The following is a 16,187-nucleotide window of genomic DNA, read 5'->3' on the forward strand; positions in this document are numbered from 1 at the left end:
TCGATACATCATCTTAATACGAGAATGGTCCGTTATGAAGGGGTCCGATATTACCCTTGTGGTGTCGATACATCACCCTAATACGAGAATGGTCCGTTGTGAAGGGTCAGAGGTTACCATTGGGGTGTCGACACATCACCTTTAATACGAGACCCCCAATCAGTCCCGAAACAAAGACCTTGCTCACTCTATACACCTCATAGCTGAGATTTTATAAACGTTCAAAAAATATATGGCATTATATTCAAATCCTTTATGTGGAATTCAAAGCTCTATAACACATTTTAACTGATGTAACCTGAGGGGGGGGGGGGGGATATGATCAGTTTGATCCCGAATGAGTAAAATTCTGCTTCTATTACAAGCTATTTTCTCTCTCTCTCTTTTCGCAACAGTATCATTGTGAGGTGCTGTTCGGAACTTGGGTACGTGTTTTTCCAGTTTACCTGCTAGCTCCACCAGTATAGGTTCTATCCTAAAAGGATGTGAACACTCCTTTAAAATTCGCTCTGGTCCTACCGGCAGTGTCAGCAGCTTCTCCTAGATTGCTTTCAGAACCCTTTAGCGTGCTGGTCTCATCTTTCTTTCTTGATCAACTTTTAAGCAAACCTCTCGACAGAGGCATTTAATAAAGCTTGTCTGAGTCACCTACTCACACACCTAGAACTCTAAAATGGCGATACTTTCACAAACATCACTTGAAACTCATCCAGGCTCCGTTTAATTGCCTCTTCTTTCGCATACATCTCTCCCGAGGATGACTGAGGTTAGATGGGGGAAAGTTCGCGCCAAAATATGAACACCAAATCCAGGCCGGGTTGCCCTGGTCACGTGAGAATGAGCAGCAATCGATCTGCCCGCTACGAAAACCAATGCAGCGTCTTCAGTCAGCCTACTAGAATCATGTATCATTCAAGCGCATTCAATATCGCGTAATGTGAGTTTATTTAATTTAGTACATACTTTTGACATTTTCATATTCCAGGGCACTCTTCATCTTTAATCGCTGCAGCAACTGAGTCTGTGTTTGATGAAAACGGACTTGTATAACATTAACTTGATACTCGTTTGGTATATGAAAATGTATTTATATATATATATATATATATAGATATATATATAGATATATATATATATATATATATAGATATATATAGATATATATATAGATAGATAGATATATATATATATATATATATATATATTTATATATACTCACATACACTGTAAAAACTAAAAGGGTTTATTTACCCCAAAATAGGGTAAATGTAAATCCCGCATGTGGACACAAAGTATGGGTATTTATAACCACATTTAGATGTGCATTTACCCTTTATTGTGTCGCTATGCAGGATTTACATTTACCCACTATTTGGTTTCTTTTACACAATTTAGGTGTGAATTTACCCATTATTGTGTTGCTATGCAGGATTTACATTTACCCACTTTTTGGTTACTTTTACACAATTTATTTGTAAGTTTACCCTTTATTGTGTTGCTATGCAGGATTTACATTTACCCACTATTTGGTTACTTTAACACAATTTAGGTGTGAATTTACCCATATTTGTGTTGCTATGCAGGATTTACATTTACCCACTATTTGGTTACTTTAACACAATTTAGGTGTGAATTTACCCATATTTGTGTTGCTATGCAGGATTTACATTTACCCACTATTTGGTTACTTTAACACAATTTAGGTGTCGATTTACCCATATTTGTGTTGCTATGCAGGATTTACATTTACCCACTATTTGGTTACTTTAACACAATTTAGGTGTCGATTTACCCATATTTGTGTTGCTATGCAGGATTTACATTTACCCACTATTTGGTTACTTTAACACAACTTAGGTGTGAATTTGCCCATATTTGTGTTGCTATGCAGGATTTACATTTACCCACTATTTGGTTACTTTGACACAATTTAGGTGTCAATTTACCATTATTTGAGTTGCTAAGCAAGACTCACATTTACCCACTATTTGGTTACTTTTAAACAATATAGGTGTAAATTTATGACTTAGTTGTGTTGATGTGTGGGATTATTCCATTAGATCTTTTGGTACTATTATGCTTAAGATGTACAACTACCTCTTTGATGCTGCTGCACATAATTTACAATTATATTAAAGGTATTCTGTATTGGCCCAAAATTATAGCATGCTATAATCGCTAGATGTTTTCAAAGAATACTTTCCTGGAGGTCACTACCCTCCAATGGTTCACAGACATTCTACATTGAGCACACAAGATGACTGAATGTCTCAGTGAGAAAAATTTCCTCAAGAGTGGTAATAAAAACAGTTCAGAATTTTAAGCAAAGATGACCATATTTGGCCAACACAGCATACCTTCATTGGGCTACATAACACAATGCAATTTAATTGTGCAGATTCTTGAATTAATATAATGGGTAAGAATGTTAAATTAGGAGAAAACTAGAAACTTCAAACATGAATACTACACTGCATAAACGTGATATGAATAATCAATGCAATAGCATGTTTATATCAATCTAGGAATATTCATGCATAATGTACAATATGGTGAAGCAACACTTAAAGTTGGTAACATATGTGTATACTAGTAAAACCTTGACTAAAAAATGTTACATTTACTAATGTATGATCACATTTTCTCAACAATTAGAAACTGCCACAACCCATTACTAGGCATGTCAGGTATTAAACCATGTAACAATTTTCATTTACATCGATGAATACATTTGTAAAATTAAGGTGTGCCAATCTTTTAACATTAACATAAATCTCTATTGACCACAAATATTACTTTCAGGTTGTCTGTTATGATTATGCTGTATCACTGTCACCTTAAAAATCTGGTATCACTCAAAAAGTGCATTACTTTGGCATAACATTGGTAAAAAAGACCATAACTCCCACTTTTATAAAATGGCTCAGCAAAAAATTGAGAAACTTGGAGAATATTGGGATAAACAATAATAACTTACTAATAAAAACAATTTGTATGTAAACAACTAACTTTGCAAATCAATGCAGGTACATCAACATGCTTTTGTTTATGATCAAACCCATCAGTTCTCACTGACCATGAATGTTGCATCAACACAATAATGGTTTACATGATAAGACCTGTATGTTACTAAGTTGTAAATTAATAACTCTAAAACATACCTTAACTCTAATGTATGATTAATTATACAGTTCTTAGTGCTTTAACATTTCATGTTGATTTATCTTGAATACAACAGTACACTCAAAAAGTTGCATTAGAGTGGTGCATGTTTATGTGCACCACCCCCACCCCACCAACCAAATTTTGTTGTGACAGAACAAGCCACAATATATGGAACTTTCTTGTCACTGATCTAATTGTTCCAGCAATTGTCTCCATGATTTTATTTATATGTGCATCAAGCATTACAAAGATTATCGATAACAACTTCCTGGTCTTGGTATAAATTGACAAAAACAAAATCAAATCGAGCAAAGATACGGTGATGCTTAAGTTTAGGCCTATGATTGTGAATGATCACCATTAACCATCTGTGTTGAGTGTAACCGAGGCTAACTGAGGAAGACTAGCATACAATTAGTCTACACTAAGCTTGCTTCAACTAGGCTGAACGTTAAACCTTAATCACTATACCCCTCTATGTTTATTGTAGACCCCACAATTTATCACAAAATATTACTGTACACAATTTGCTATTCTTAATGCTCATCAATCTTGGTTTGAATGTATAAAAAATTTACTGGCTTAGATAATTTGCTTAATATCAACTAATTGCTGTTTGGCCTTCTTATTACACCCAGTTCTAATTGTATTAACAGCTTATTATTGACTTTACTATATGACACCTTTTATAAAGTTGCATTAGTGTTCCAACTAAATTTTCGCCCCCAACTTTGCTCTTCGTCATAACAAGGCATGTCACAGCACTTCAAACTTGTAGTTGCCCCTGATCTCACTGTTTCACCAATATTGTAATGTTTAGTATTATATATCATTTAAGTGTATTAAGAATTACCCAAATTATCATTTTACACATTATTTGTCTTGTAAAATTGTGCTAACAAACTAAATCCCTGAAAACAACACTATGCAAATCCAGCAAACAATCTGAAAAACATAACTAACAATAATTCTGGGTCAACAAATAACAGAAAAACAATAGAACTTGAAGAAAAGTCACAAAATGAAATAAATCATGCTTGAAGTTTTGCAATTAATGAAATGATCTTTTGAGGCAATTTCCCCTTGTCTTTGCATTGCAGCAGAACATTTTGCAGAAATGTCAGTGTTCCTTTTACTTTGCCGTTATACTGTATGTTGAAAACATAATATGTTGCCAGCAGGATTAGAACTGCCTCAGGGAAAGATGCTGCAGTACTGCATTTTTCGTTTTCTGCAATGATTGTTATGTTTGATGGGTCCAGCGGATCCCCAGTGTATGTTATGACCGGTGTGCTGATTTCAACATCCGAGCTAACCTATCAAACAATGAAATAAATAGGATGATTAATTCCTGATAACACATTTTCAAAGGTAATCCAGCTTCTTCAGAATCACATACACTAAACTTGCATTTGATAATATTACTTGGGAGCTGATTTGAATAAGCATCATTTCTAGCTATAAATGAATATTGCGAATGTTTCTATAACTCAGGGTATATATAAACCAGAATGTCAAATAACTTAGTGATTCCTTGCCATTATGAAGCAACATTAGATGGCATATTTTCCAACTTCCACCGTGCTGACCTGATATCACCAGAAGTGCCATTGGCCTTAGAGTATCGAATAATAGGTGCCTATATAAGAAGATTGAATTTGAAACCAACTATCATTTCTTCAGCGATCAACTTTATTAAGACTTGGCTCTAATTGAAGACAAGTGAACTGTGACCTCCATACAATACATTCGGGATTTGCTACTTACCAAATGCTACCTAAATTCAATTCATGATATGTGGTGGTAATTAAAGGGTTCAGGTTTTCATGTTTGTTGATCTCAAATGACCTCTGACCACAATCAAAAACAGGAAGAACCACCTACTCACCAAGGGTTACCTTGTGTTATCTTTTAATTCAAAGAAAAAATAGGGATCATCTGCTCACCAGGGCTATCTACATATTACTCTTGAAGTGCAAACCATCTTTCACTTCTTGAGGTATAGTGTTTACAAACCGAGGCCTCACACACACCCCGATCAGCATTGCATAGATTTCTTTGGCCTTAGAAGGGTTATCGACATATTACTCTTTACATCTTTTGCAAGTTTACAAATAATACACCAACTAATGAAAGGGTTATTAAAATGGGAAGCTTACATCATCATCACTGTTTATAAACAGAAAGTTGCGATCTTCTTTCAGGAAGCCAGGTAGTATCCAGAGAGCTGCGGTCCATGTAGCATCTGTAGCAGAAATAAACACTGAAGTTATTGTCTTCATTCAGTGTAAATGAATGTAAAATGTAACACAACAGTAAAAAATTTCATGCTGATTTCCTGAAAATAACATAATGATTTAGTAAGTTGATGTAGTGTATCAATGCAGTTTTATCTCTGCACTCTTAAAAATAACTACATTGAAGTGTTCCTTAATTAATGTTTTATTGCAGGATTCAGTAAACCATCTAATTCATCCAATGACGACACTGTTGCTACTTTGCCTCATATGGTCACAACTTGTCTCCTTGCTCAGATTATCCTGTATATATGAAACAGGATTGGCCACATTTTTCTTCATTATCTTGAAAGACCTTGGATTTTTTTTTAAGTTTTCAAACATCTGCCATCAGTTTAACTAATTTATATTTTAAGAAGCTGACAAAATGCTTGTCTCAACTGAAACTGTTAAGACATATCTCCTAGTCTACATAATAGTAAACTTTTTTATTATTTTTGGTAATTAACTCAGCACTTTGAGATGTTAACTTACCCCTTTTGTCTTTTTCTGTCAATTGCTGAATAAAGTTGTTGTATTCAACAAGGAATCGAAGAGTGCCCTTTGAGTGATTTGTGTTGTAGGTGATGATCTTTGCTGCAATGTCATCAAGATTTTTGTAGAACATCTCCGACACTGCATCCCAACTGATGATGGCTGAAAAATCTTCTATGATCTATGAATTAAGGTAATAAAAAGGATGATAATGACATTGTATTAATAAATAACTTTCAAACAGGAACTTTCAGCCAAGTATTCGTGTTAGATCATTAAGTCAGTAAAAGAATCTTGTTTTGGCAGTTACTCATGATTTTCTTCAGTCAAACCTCTATTTTAGTAGAAATTCTAAACATTCAAATACTCTTACATATCATCCATGGTATTTAGATTCACCTACTTTTTTTAAAATCCCTGTCAAAGCTAACAATGTGTTTCTTCCATGGTAAATAAAACAGCTATGATTAGCTCACTTGGCAGGTTAATTTGTGGCAAAATGCACTCATGACCCTTTTCCTTGAACTTTGTCTACCTCAAATGATTCTTGAACTAAAAAAGGTAGGAATCATCTACTAACCAAATGCAATCAACATTCTAAGGGATTTTTAAGAAGCCAGTAACTGACAATTTTAACACTTATTGCACTGTGTTTCATGAATATCAGCTATGATTCAAGGAAGCTTCCCTTCCTGAGAAATCCTGAGAGCAAGCTATGCAGCATGAACACAAGTTCATTCACCCTTACATACACAAGCCTTAATATTGGCTTATGATTTCGTCAAACCAACAATTTCCAGTGTAGAACATTATAATCATAAGTCTTAATAATTAGGAATCATATGTTTGAAATTACCTGTTCTGCACAAAATAGAGTAGGAAATTTGCCTCTGATTTCTGCTATTGGTGGTTTCTCCTCAAGTACAAGTCTCCTTCTCTCTCCAAATGTCAGTGCCATTAATGACTTAATTTTGTTCTTGTCTTGTTTTTTCTTTGTTGATTCCTTTTGTAGTTCCTTAATGTGCAGTTTGATAGTCTCCTCTGTTTCACCCTCAGGTAGAGTCCAATCAGCTCCGTCTTTTCGTTCTCCCTCGTCAGTTGTTGCATGTGTAGATGTCTTCCTCTTCTTCACAACTACATCCCTCGTCATGTGTCTCCTCTCATTTCTGAACTTATCTTTGAGTGCATTTTTCAATGCATCCTACAAAACCAAGATGCAAAAATGAATGGAAGCTGCAGTATGATGAGATAATCTGATATCAATGTTACATATTCTGTTAAAATACCTTTCTTCAGTCTGGACTTGTAATTTAAAGAGCTATGAAATTGTGATGAACACTTGAACAAAAAGTATATTGTAATTTTGTTACAAGGTCTTAAAAACAGCTGAACAATTCAAATTAAACTTCAACATTATTGTTAGGTATAAAACTCGGCAACCTCACAATGTAATTTATGCACATGTTTCATCATGTCACCTCACCCATTTTAAAGAGTAGACACCTTGATCTTACAAGCATGCACATCTGGACATTCATGTCAGATGCATGCACAATGTGTACTGGTTCATGCATCTTCTCAGGTAGGCCAGTAAATTATATGAATATGTATGTATACATATATGTCACAGGAGGGGGCTAATGTGCAAACATCTGCATGTATACAAGACCCCAGACTACAATATCCCCCCCTCCCCCACCCACCCTGTGCTGCAGCAGTTCAACCCTTGCATCCACCCAGTTAAGTTCCCTCAAACTGAAAAGTACTTTTACAAACCAACAGCAAAATTAATCTATAGTGGATGTAAGATTTTGCCCTTGAAATGGCAGGAGAAACAATCTAGTTTTGAATGCCCCATCATTTGATGTCTTTATTAAAAAGATCCAGCTGTACATAGTTCTTCACTAGCACCAGCTACTGGATATAAAAATGGCTTTTGACAATTAAGCAAATACAGTGAAAATAGTCTCCTGTCTACCTGAAAAGCACCAATTTGACTGATACCATTAGTAGTGGTAGTTTTGTACAAAGTAGTCGAAATTACACAATCTAGTCAGGTGCTTTTTATATGTACATATACGCCCACCTTCTAGATAATAAATGAAGAGCTTAATCATATACTTACATAAGGCTCACAGAATGGTAATTTGATTGCCAAGTTTGGAAAGGACTTTATGACTGCTTTAGCTGCTGTATTGTATTGATCTGTAGTAGGATACCTACAAAAAAGAATATCACTTTATAGTTGATTCACATACAGGGTTAGTGCCAGCTGTAAAATTTAGGAGGGGGGGGGGCAATTACCCACTTAACCAACTCTTTTGGGGGGGATTTAGTATATTGGGGGAGCCTTTTTAAAATGTGGAGTGAAAGGAAAAGATGGTACTGTCTGGGGCTCCAAAAGCTCCAGTTTTTAACCTTCATATCAGCAGGACAGGGCTTGGTTGGGTCAGACTCATACAGGCCCAATGATCTCCCATAATAGAAATTTCTTATGTTACGGGATACTGCGGACCATCTCTATAGTGGTCTCTTGTATCATTCTTGAAGATATATTGTCTAAATTGTTTTGTTTTTACTATGTCATTCTTAATTCCTTGTTTTAGTCTGATGTTGATCTGGGATTGAAATAAACCTTACACACACAAACACCAAAAATTACATTTTTAAAATAATATCAACAACTTATTTTGCAACTTAATAATAACAGTGAAAAGTTCACCCATTTACCCACTAACCATCAAGTCCTGCTTGTACTAAGTACCTTACCTAGCACCCCCATTCCCCCCAGACAGGCTGAGTCAGCTAAAAGGCTATGATTTTATATTTGAGGTCGCTGTCTGAGCTTGTTTGTTTTGGTAATGTGGATATCCCCATCTGAAGTTAAAATATCAACAGAACTTTAACAAAGTTGTAACCACATCATTCCAAGGTTCCACAATATTAAAATCTGTAGGTTATTGACACATGACGTCTTTATATGCAAAAAATCAAATGCGAAAATACAGGCTTCCAAAGGTGTTATTGTTCCAGGTTAAATAACACCACAATTTCAAAGATGGCATACTTACACATTGACATATTTCAAAGCTAGTAATTCTGAGATGTTGAAAAGTCAAGATTCCAAAGACTTGTGCATTATGCATGCGTATGACATTTGAAGGCAAAAATTTACACTGGTTTAGTATTAGTGATTGAAAAGACAAAATATTAATATTCAAATAGGGAAAGGTACTTACACAGTAAACAAACACATTTTGTCAAATGTAGCTTGGATTACAGCAGATTTAATTCTGTTGCTGACAGGTCCCCCTTTTAATAGTTCTACCAAGATGTCTCTCCTAACATCATCTTGATGCAGCTCAAACTTGTTTGGCCATGGCAAGAACTTTTCTTCTTCATGAAAACTATCAAGCATGCAAAAAGGGTAAACAAAACTTTATTAGCAAAATGTATAGAATTAGCACTTTCAATAAAGTGACCCTAAACAAATTTTACATGAACAATACAGATTATACTTTGACACAGGTTGAACAGCTTGATTTTCACTACTTCAGCTGTAAGTTGTTGAACATGCATGTCAGTACTTAGCAAAATGTGACTTCATATTAAATGGCCTCTTCAAATAAGGGGCTTTGTACTGAACTTCTTTAGGGAATGTGTGGGACTTACTGTTAACCAACCAAGTTCCACCAACCCCCCACCCCCCATACCCTAATATATTGTAGTGATAGCTTAAAGAGAAAATGCAGTCACCCTGATTTGAATTAGTATACTGTAGTATAATATTTCTATTATGGCTCTTCCTACTCATGTGACAATGTTTTTGTTACTGAATTGTTGAATTCATGCACCATAACTCTTAGATTTGTCTTTTATATGCAATATTTATGTTCTAAAATGCCATAAAATATAATTGTAAGGTCAGCACCAGAAATTTGCAAGGTTTAGCTGATATTGCAAATTAGTTTGGGGCAACTGCTTATTCCCTTAAATAAGCTCTTTTTTGCTTCTGTCAAGGTAGGATAATAATTCAAACATGAAATGTTACATGTCTTACCTGTCTGAAACATCACTGGTACAAGGTACATCTCTTTCATTTCCAGCCAATATAATGGTGTCATCTGAACTTGAAGAGCTTGTAAATGAACTGGCACTGAGGCATGCAACTGACAAAGGAAAGGAGTGTCCAAAATATGTATTATAAATTATTTTTCTAATTTGCAAAACCCCAGGATGTAAAGATTAAATATGTGTTGCTCATAAGTACAAGAAACAAAATAACTGGATTTGCATTGCAATTTGCTACTTACTATTAAATCTTCAACTGCTAACCAATTTGATATTGATTAGCACTTTCATTAGACAGTAATGCTTTTTGATTGATATTGCAAACTGTAAACTGTTACAATGAAAATTTGAAGTAGTATTCAACTTTGGCATACCAATTTGTCCCTTGCAGAATACCTTCAGACTGTGATAATTTCTTATCTTAAAGCTTCCCTGAAATTTCAAATATGAATACTATAGTGACTTCCTCCTGTCAAATATCCCAAAACTTTCCACTACTGTAGGGGGAAAGCCATGAGGAGAGGTTATGACAATGTACATACATTCATACAAGAATGTTTTATGTGCATATATTATCCTTGGAACTACCCAAGTACCAATAAGTTCCAAATGGGGTTCACACATCATATTATGCCAATAAGGCTCCTTCATGAAATGGTAATAAACATGCTGCTGATAGGCAAATTTTTCTGGACAACAATCTTTTTGCAATCGTGTACAAGAAGCATTTATACTTACCTTCATCTCTTTCACCAATCACATTCAGTTTAACTGCTTTATCTTCCATCTGCTCTTCTTCTATATCACCGTCAATGTCCACCCAGTCGTCAAAGTCTTTATCAAAGACCTGAAGCCGAAATTTCTTTATCCCAAATTGAGATTTGATTTCTGGTTCTACATCACTTGCACTACATAAGAAAACCCTTTTTCTGGATCCATAAGTTACATGGTACCGTTTAAGTGCTTCACTGAAGACACAAATATATAGAAACTAAAAAGTTGTTTCTTCTAACCTTTGAAGTTCAAAGTAACAATGATAAGGAATGAGATGCTCTATTTTAAGTATTAATGTTTCTCTAAACAAAGTACTTAAGTGTTACCATTCTCTGATTTTGATTTGTGTAAATTGATAAGGGTAAATGACAAGCAAAATCTTCATAAGCAAATATGACCCATTTTTGTTGAAAACACAATACATAGCTATGGAAATGTTGACTGTAACCAATAGTGCGCAAAACCATCAAAACAAAATACACTTTACCACCTTTGATAAAGATTGCATCTATTTTGCCAAATTCATGCAACCTATTTTCTCTTGCCTCTAGAACCATGCAACAACCTTTTGCATACAATGAACTGTGTAATTCAACAAAAGCTAATGTATGCACTTCTTCAATGCTTGGAAATTGACTTTTCAAAGCTCTCTGAATCCCATCACAAAACTGATGTAACTTTTGAATGTCCCCTCCTGAGTTGGATGTCATTTTGTCATCCAAAAAATTCTGACCAGCTCCATAATAGCACATAAGTAATTGATGACGCCTTGCCAATGTCTTACACAAATTCCGCCTGTTTTTCTGCCTATTGGCAATTTCTTTGAAATATGCATGTTTAGCTTCAAACCTCATTGTCCAGCAGTGAACAAGAGGTCCATATTTCAATATTGAACGAGGGTAATGCAATAAGTAATGACTTTTGGGTTTAATTCTATCTTCAGGAAAGAGCTCTTTCAGAGCAACCAGAAATCCATGCACCAAATATACCAAGTATGCAACCATTTCACATGGTATAGAGGGAGCAAATGTAATTTCACAAATATCCATAAGTGACAAAAATAGTTCCCAGTATTCATTTCCCTCTGGAATTGAGCTTCCTATGATTAAAGGCAATAATCTCATCAGGCACCATGTTTGAGATGCTGTTTGTTTGATTTTGAAACTTCCCAGGTTAGCAGTGGTATTGCAAGTTGGTTTGCTTTTCTGATCACTTTTTCCAAAGGGAAAAAGTTTCAAAGCACTGTTAAAAGATTCCAAAGTGAAAAAGCCATCCTGAATAAATGTTGTCACAACCTTCGTCATTAATTCTGGAACAAGTCCTTCGAGCAAATCATGAGCTGGATCAGGTGGTAGACAACTGATTACATCAAAGTATTGCAAATCTGACAAAACAGATTTAGAAGCTACTCCATAAACATGCCTAAGACCTTGATTTTCCATAACTAACTGCACCTGATGTTTGTGACCAACACTTGTTCTTTCGATTAAACTGGATGAATCAAAATGATCTTGAATGTCATTACTACTTGCCATGCAAAATCTACATATTCTACCAGCATGAAAATGTTGCTGAAAGCCTCCTAACTGATGTGCTGCCAAGTTATCCATGGAAACCAAACTAATGCAACCCTTGAATGTAAACTCCTCCTGGTTTAAAGTTGTTATTGTCACCCCCTTACTTTCTAAGACTTTAACATCCTCAAGAAGCGGTTTGAGCACTTTCCCAAAGCCATACTGTTTTATTAATCTTGTACAGCAGAGGCAAACAAGCTGAATTGATGACAATTTTGACCGAAACTTTGGGGATAAATTTCCAAGAACAAAATAAAATGCAGCAACTTTGTAGCTGTTAGCTTTATTTCTAAGTGGGTTCACCACACCAAAATCATCATAATAAAAATGAACTTGGAGTGCATGTGGCTCCAAAGAGAATAGGGGATGATTTTGAAATGCTTCACCATCACAGTAATCCTCATATCGCTTGTCCCCATGTCTAGAACGGGACTTCAGAACTTCTGCTAAAATATCATCATGACTTAAAAGACTTTTTAGAGTATCAAGCAATGGTACATAAATGAATGTATCATCTTTCCCACAGGTGGAACCTAGCACATGTTCAACTGGCTCAACTAAACCAAAATGCTCCTTATAAAAAGCTGTCTGTTTATAGTCTGAGGCCAACTTTTCAAAGATGTTATTTTTCTTTTCAAACTTTTCATCGATAAAGTTAAAGATATCAGGATTTTTAGCCACTGTGAAACCAGAAGCTGAAAGTTTTTCTTTGATCTCTGTGCTATCATCCCTTGAACTGTTATAGATGAGTTCAGATAGCTCTAATATTATGCTATTTGTAACAGTAAGTGGTAGTTTATGCTTCTCTTTCATGCCTAAGATGAAAAGAGCAAAGTCTCTTTCCGTGGATCTTTCACCGATTTCTCTGATGTGTGATCCATCACCCAGAGCAGCAGCATCGATAGCACTTATTCCAGTTGATTCTGCAAGACTATTTTTATGCGAATTATGAGTCACATCATCAACTTCTAAACCAATGTTTTCCATCACTAGACTTGTGCCTACTTCAGTATCCTCATGCCCACCAGAGTTACTGTCATGCCTTATGTTAACATCGAACACTCTTTTATGAAATTTCCGCAGATGGGAATAAAACGTGCTGAACACCCGATATTTTCTTTCACAACCATCTATTCCACATCTTATGGAGAAGTTGGGTTCAATACTATGTGAGAATCTTATGTGATGTAACAACTTTTTGAAAGTAATGGTCCTGAAAGTGTTACATATTGAACAACTTTGCATCTGCAAGGATGCCATAAGGCCTAATCTAACAAAACCTTGGCTAGGCTTTATTAGGATGGCTTGGCATAAGTACTGGACAAACCTCACAGCATTAATGCACACTCAGTTTTAATAGTTCAGTCTTGGCCTGCGCTAGCTAGGCTTATAAACTTTGATACAATGGTAGGCCACAGTGTAGGCCCTGCATTGTACTAGTGGCTGTTACTTGTAAGACATAGCCTAGGCTTAGTTATAAAGTCTTCTAATCTTATATAGGCGAATAAGTAGCAGAACAGTTAGGCTAGTAAAGCCTAGGCATAACAGTTATTTAATCTGTACTTTTATAAACCAAACAACTCTTTCAAGGGCTTAACGTCAACTTACACTTGTGACATGTTGCTTTAGATTCATATAAAAATACAAGCGGCCGTTGAAGGTGAAGTCCAGTCGTGTCAAGTCTCGTCAAATGTGACGGCGAAGCGCTTCTGCGGGAACAAACTAAGAAATACTAGGACTGGTCGCCAAGCAGTGCAGTGATGACAGTATACTGTATACTGTACTGTACGTACGTAGGTCTAAGGCATTGTGTTAGCGCCAAGCGCCAAGCGCGAACGAACCACCCTTTGTGAAAGAAAACTTGTCATTGGCTTAAAGTTTGAATCTTTCATTTGATATTATGTGGGGTTCTTTCTAATTTTTCAGATATGCACCCATTTTCTGGAATACCAACTTTGAATCTTTTACATTTTTACCAATATTTATTACCACATCCACATTCTTGAAAGGCTGTATTCAGTGAATTAATGTAAAGTAGTGTTTTAGGAAATTTGTTTTTAACCAATGAGAAGTAAGAACACTTCTGAGACGTATAGTCTGCCATTATTCTCTCGGCGCGGCCTGGCTGCAAACGTAACTTTTATTTCTAGTACGAATGAGTACATCATTGTAGAAAATTCTATAGAAGTCACAATGAAAAAAATGTTCAGCTATGGTCGACGTTTAAGGGCCAGGCATTGTTATCATCCGTTGTGGGGATAAATGTATGCTGGCCGTGCGAAAAAGCACAAAACACTTAAACGTACACAATCATGACAAAAATATTGTTCCAGCTAGCTCAAGCTGTACTTCTAAGAATATTTTGTAAACAAGTGTCTCGAGAAATACTCACGTTTAGGCTCTATCAGTTTGAATTGTGAGCAAGGGCGTAGGAACCGGGGGGCTGGGGGGGGGGGCGCCAGCCCCCCCAGTGAAAAATGTGGAGGGGCGGAAGTATCATTCCGCCCCCCCGGTTCGCAGGTCAGAAAACCACTTTTTCATTTCCAAATGAGAAAAAAATCTCATTTGGAGCACCAAACTGCATCTAGGGCCAGTTGAAAATACAAAATTAAGTTTACAAAATGGAGTGGGTGTTGAAGTGTGCTATATTGCACCAAATTGCATCTGAGGCCACCTGGAAATGCAAAAAATTCCAAAGGGGAGGGGGACACCCCCTCCCCTTAAACCCCTCCCCCAGGCCGGCCATCAGTCTTCAGCCCCCCCACTCAAAAGTACCTTCCTACGCCACTGATTGTGAGTCAAACCGTCTTCATGGGCCAATCCAGAAGGGGAGGGATTCAGTGTTTCGAGAAAATGATCGCAGTAGCTTATATACTTTCCGTTGTTTTGTTATGTACATAACGTACGGGACTACCTTCGTTGAGGGGGGGGGGGGTTGGTCTGACGCAACACAAGCTAGCATGCTCGAAAAAGAGCGGCTGGTCTGAAGAAAAGGGTACCTTCTGATCGATGGGTTGCAAACCTTCACCCCGTCTCATACGCGCCCATGGTTAGACCTATGTAGATCTTATAGATAATTGTCTGCACCCCTTAATCAGGTGTTGGTATTTATAGGTTGGGCGCCGCTCCTTATCTGTTCATTACCTCAGGATCATTTGCTATTTTGACTGTATTAGTTAGTCTTGCCTTATTAAACTTTCACGAAACTTCATATAGGCCTATCCTACGACTCCATTCATATCCTCTCACCCCCACATAAGAAACAGTTATTATTTTACTAATAACCATGCAGACATTTCCACGGGGAAATTCGGGGATACTCCATATATCTGTGCAGTTTGCCGTATATTTATAACACGATATAGGCTATTAATAAATAAATGTTAAGCTAAACAGCTGGCCTATTGTCGCCCCAATTCCTTTTGACAGTAATTTGCATTGGTTGTTGGGACTTTAGAAATTGGGCCTATAGTCGCCGGGGCAGCTCTGTGTTCCAAAATGTACATGTAGGGTACTATAGGGTGCATACAAATAATGACGGGCTAAGACCCGAAAATACTGGTAGTGATATATATTAACCCATGAACGAGTAAATTTATACTTCAGTACATAAATACTGGGTGATAATTCCCCCAGGGTGGCATTTTAAACTAATCACAAGTGTATAGAACAAATACAACCACATGAAGTGTATAAATAGCTCTTATCTTGTGTGATTCTACCCTCTTACGATACTTCAAAATAAGTGTTGTTGGTGTTATACCCTTTTTGATTTAAAACAACATACTAAGAAGGGTTATTTTACACCTTGTTACTAAGGTATACATTATTC

General features: G+C 36.2%; 1 protein-coding gene across 1 annotated transcript; it reads right to left on the bottom strand.

Moving 5' to 3' along the window:
* Positions 1–2,482: 2,482 nt before the first annotated feature.
* On the bottom strand, positions 2,483–14,531 carry LOC139977135 (sterile alpha motif domain-containing protein 3-like). The gene is made up of 9 exons (XM_071986233.1): positions 13,964–14,531; positions 10,746–10,975; positions 9,997–10,105; positions 9,176–9,343; positions 8,062–8,155; positions 6,793–7,137; positions 5,937–6,117; positions 5,325–5,410; positions 2,483–4,481 (listed from the first exon to the last, which is right to left on the bottom strand). The coding sequence occupies exons 1-9, from the start codon at positions 13,972–13,974 to the stop codon at positions 4,197–4,199; spliced, it is 1,509 nt and encodes a 502-aa protein (XP_071842334.1). The 5' UTR covers positions 13,975–14,531; the 3' UTR covers positions 2,483–4,196.
* Between the last annotated feature and the right edge of the window lie 1,656 nt (positions 14,532–16,187).

Source organism: Apostichopus japonicus, chromosome 12, assembly GCF_037975245.1.
Source record: "Apostichopus japonicus isolate 1M-3 chromosome 12, ASM3797524v1, whole genome shotgun sequence".
NCBI classification, from domain to species: domain Eukaryota; kingdom Metazoa; phylum Echinodermata; class Holothuroidea; order Aspidochirotida; family Stichopodidae; genus Apostichopus; species Apostichopus japonicus.

Bases quoted from the DNA above. Each gene is read 5' to 3' on its own strand.
- LOC139977135 (XM_071986233.1), bottom strand. The intron at 10,106-10,745 runs GTAAGTATAAAT...TTCCTTTGTCAG, and splicing joins GATTGGTGAAAGAGATGAAG to TTGCATGCCTCAGTGCCAGT. The intron at 8,156-9,175 runs GTAAGTACCTTT...TCTTTTTTGTAG, and splicing joins AAAATGTGTTTGTTTACTGT to GTATCCTACTACAGATCAAT.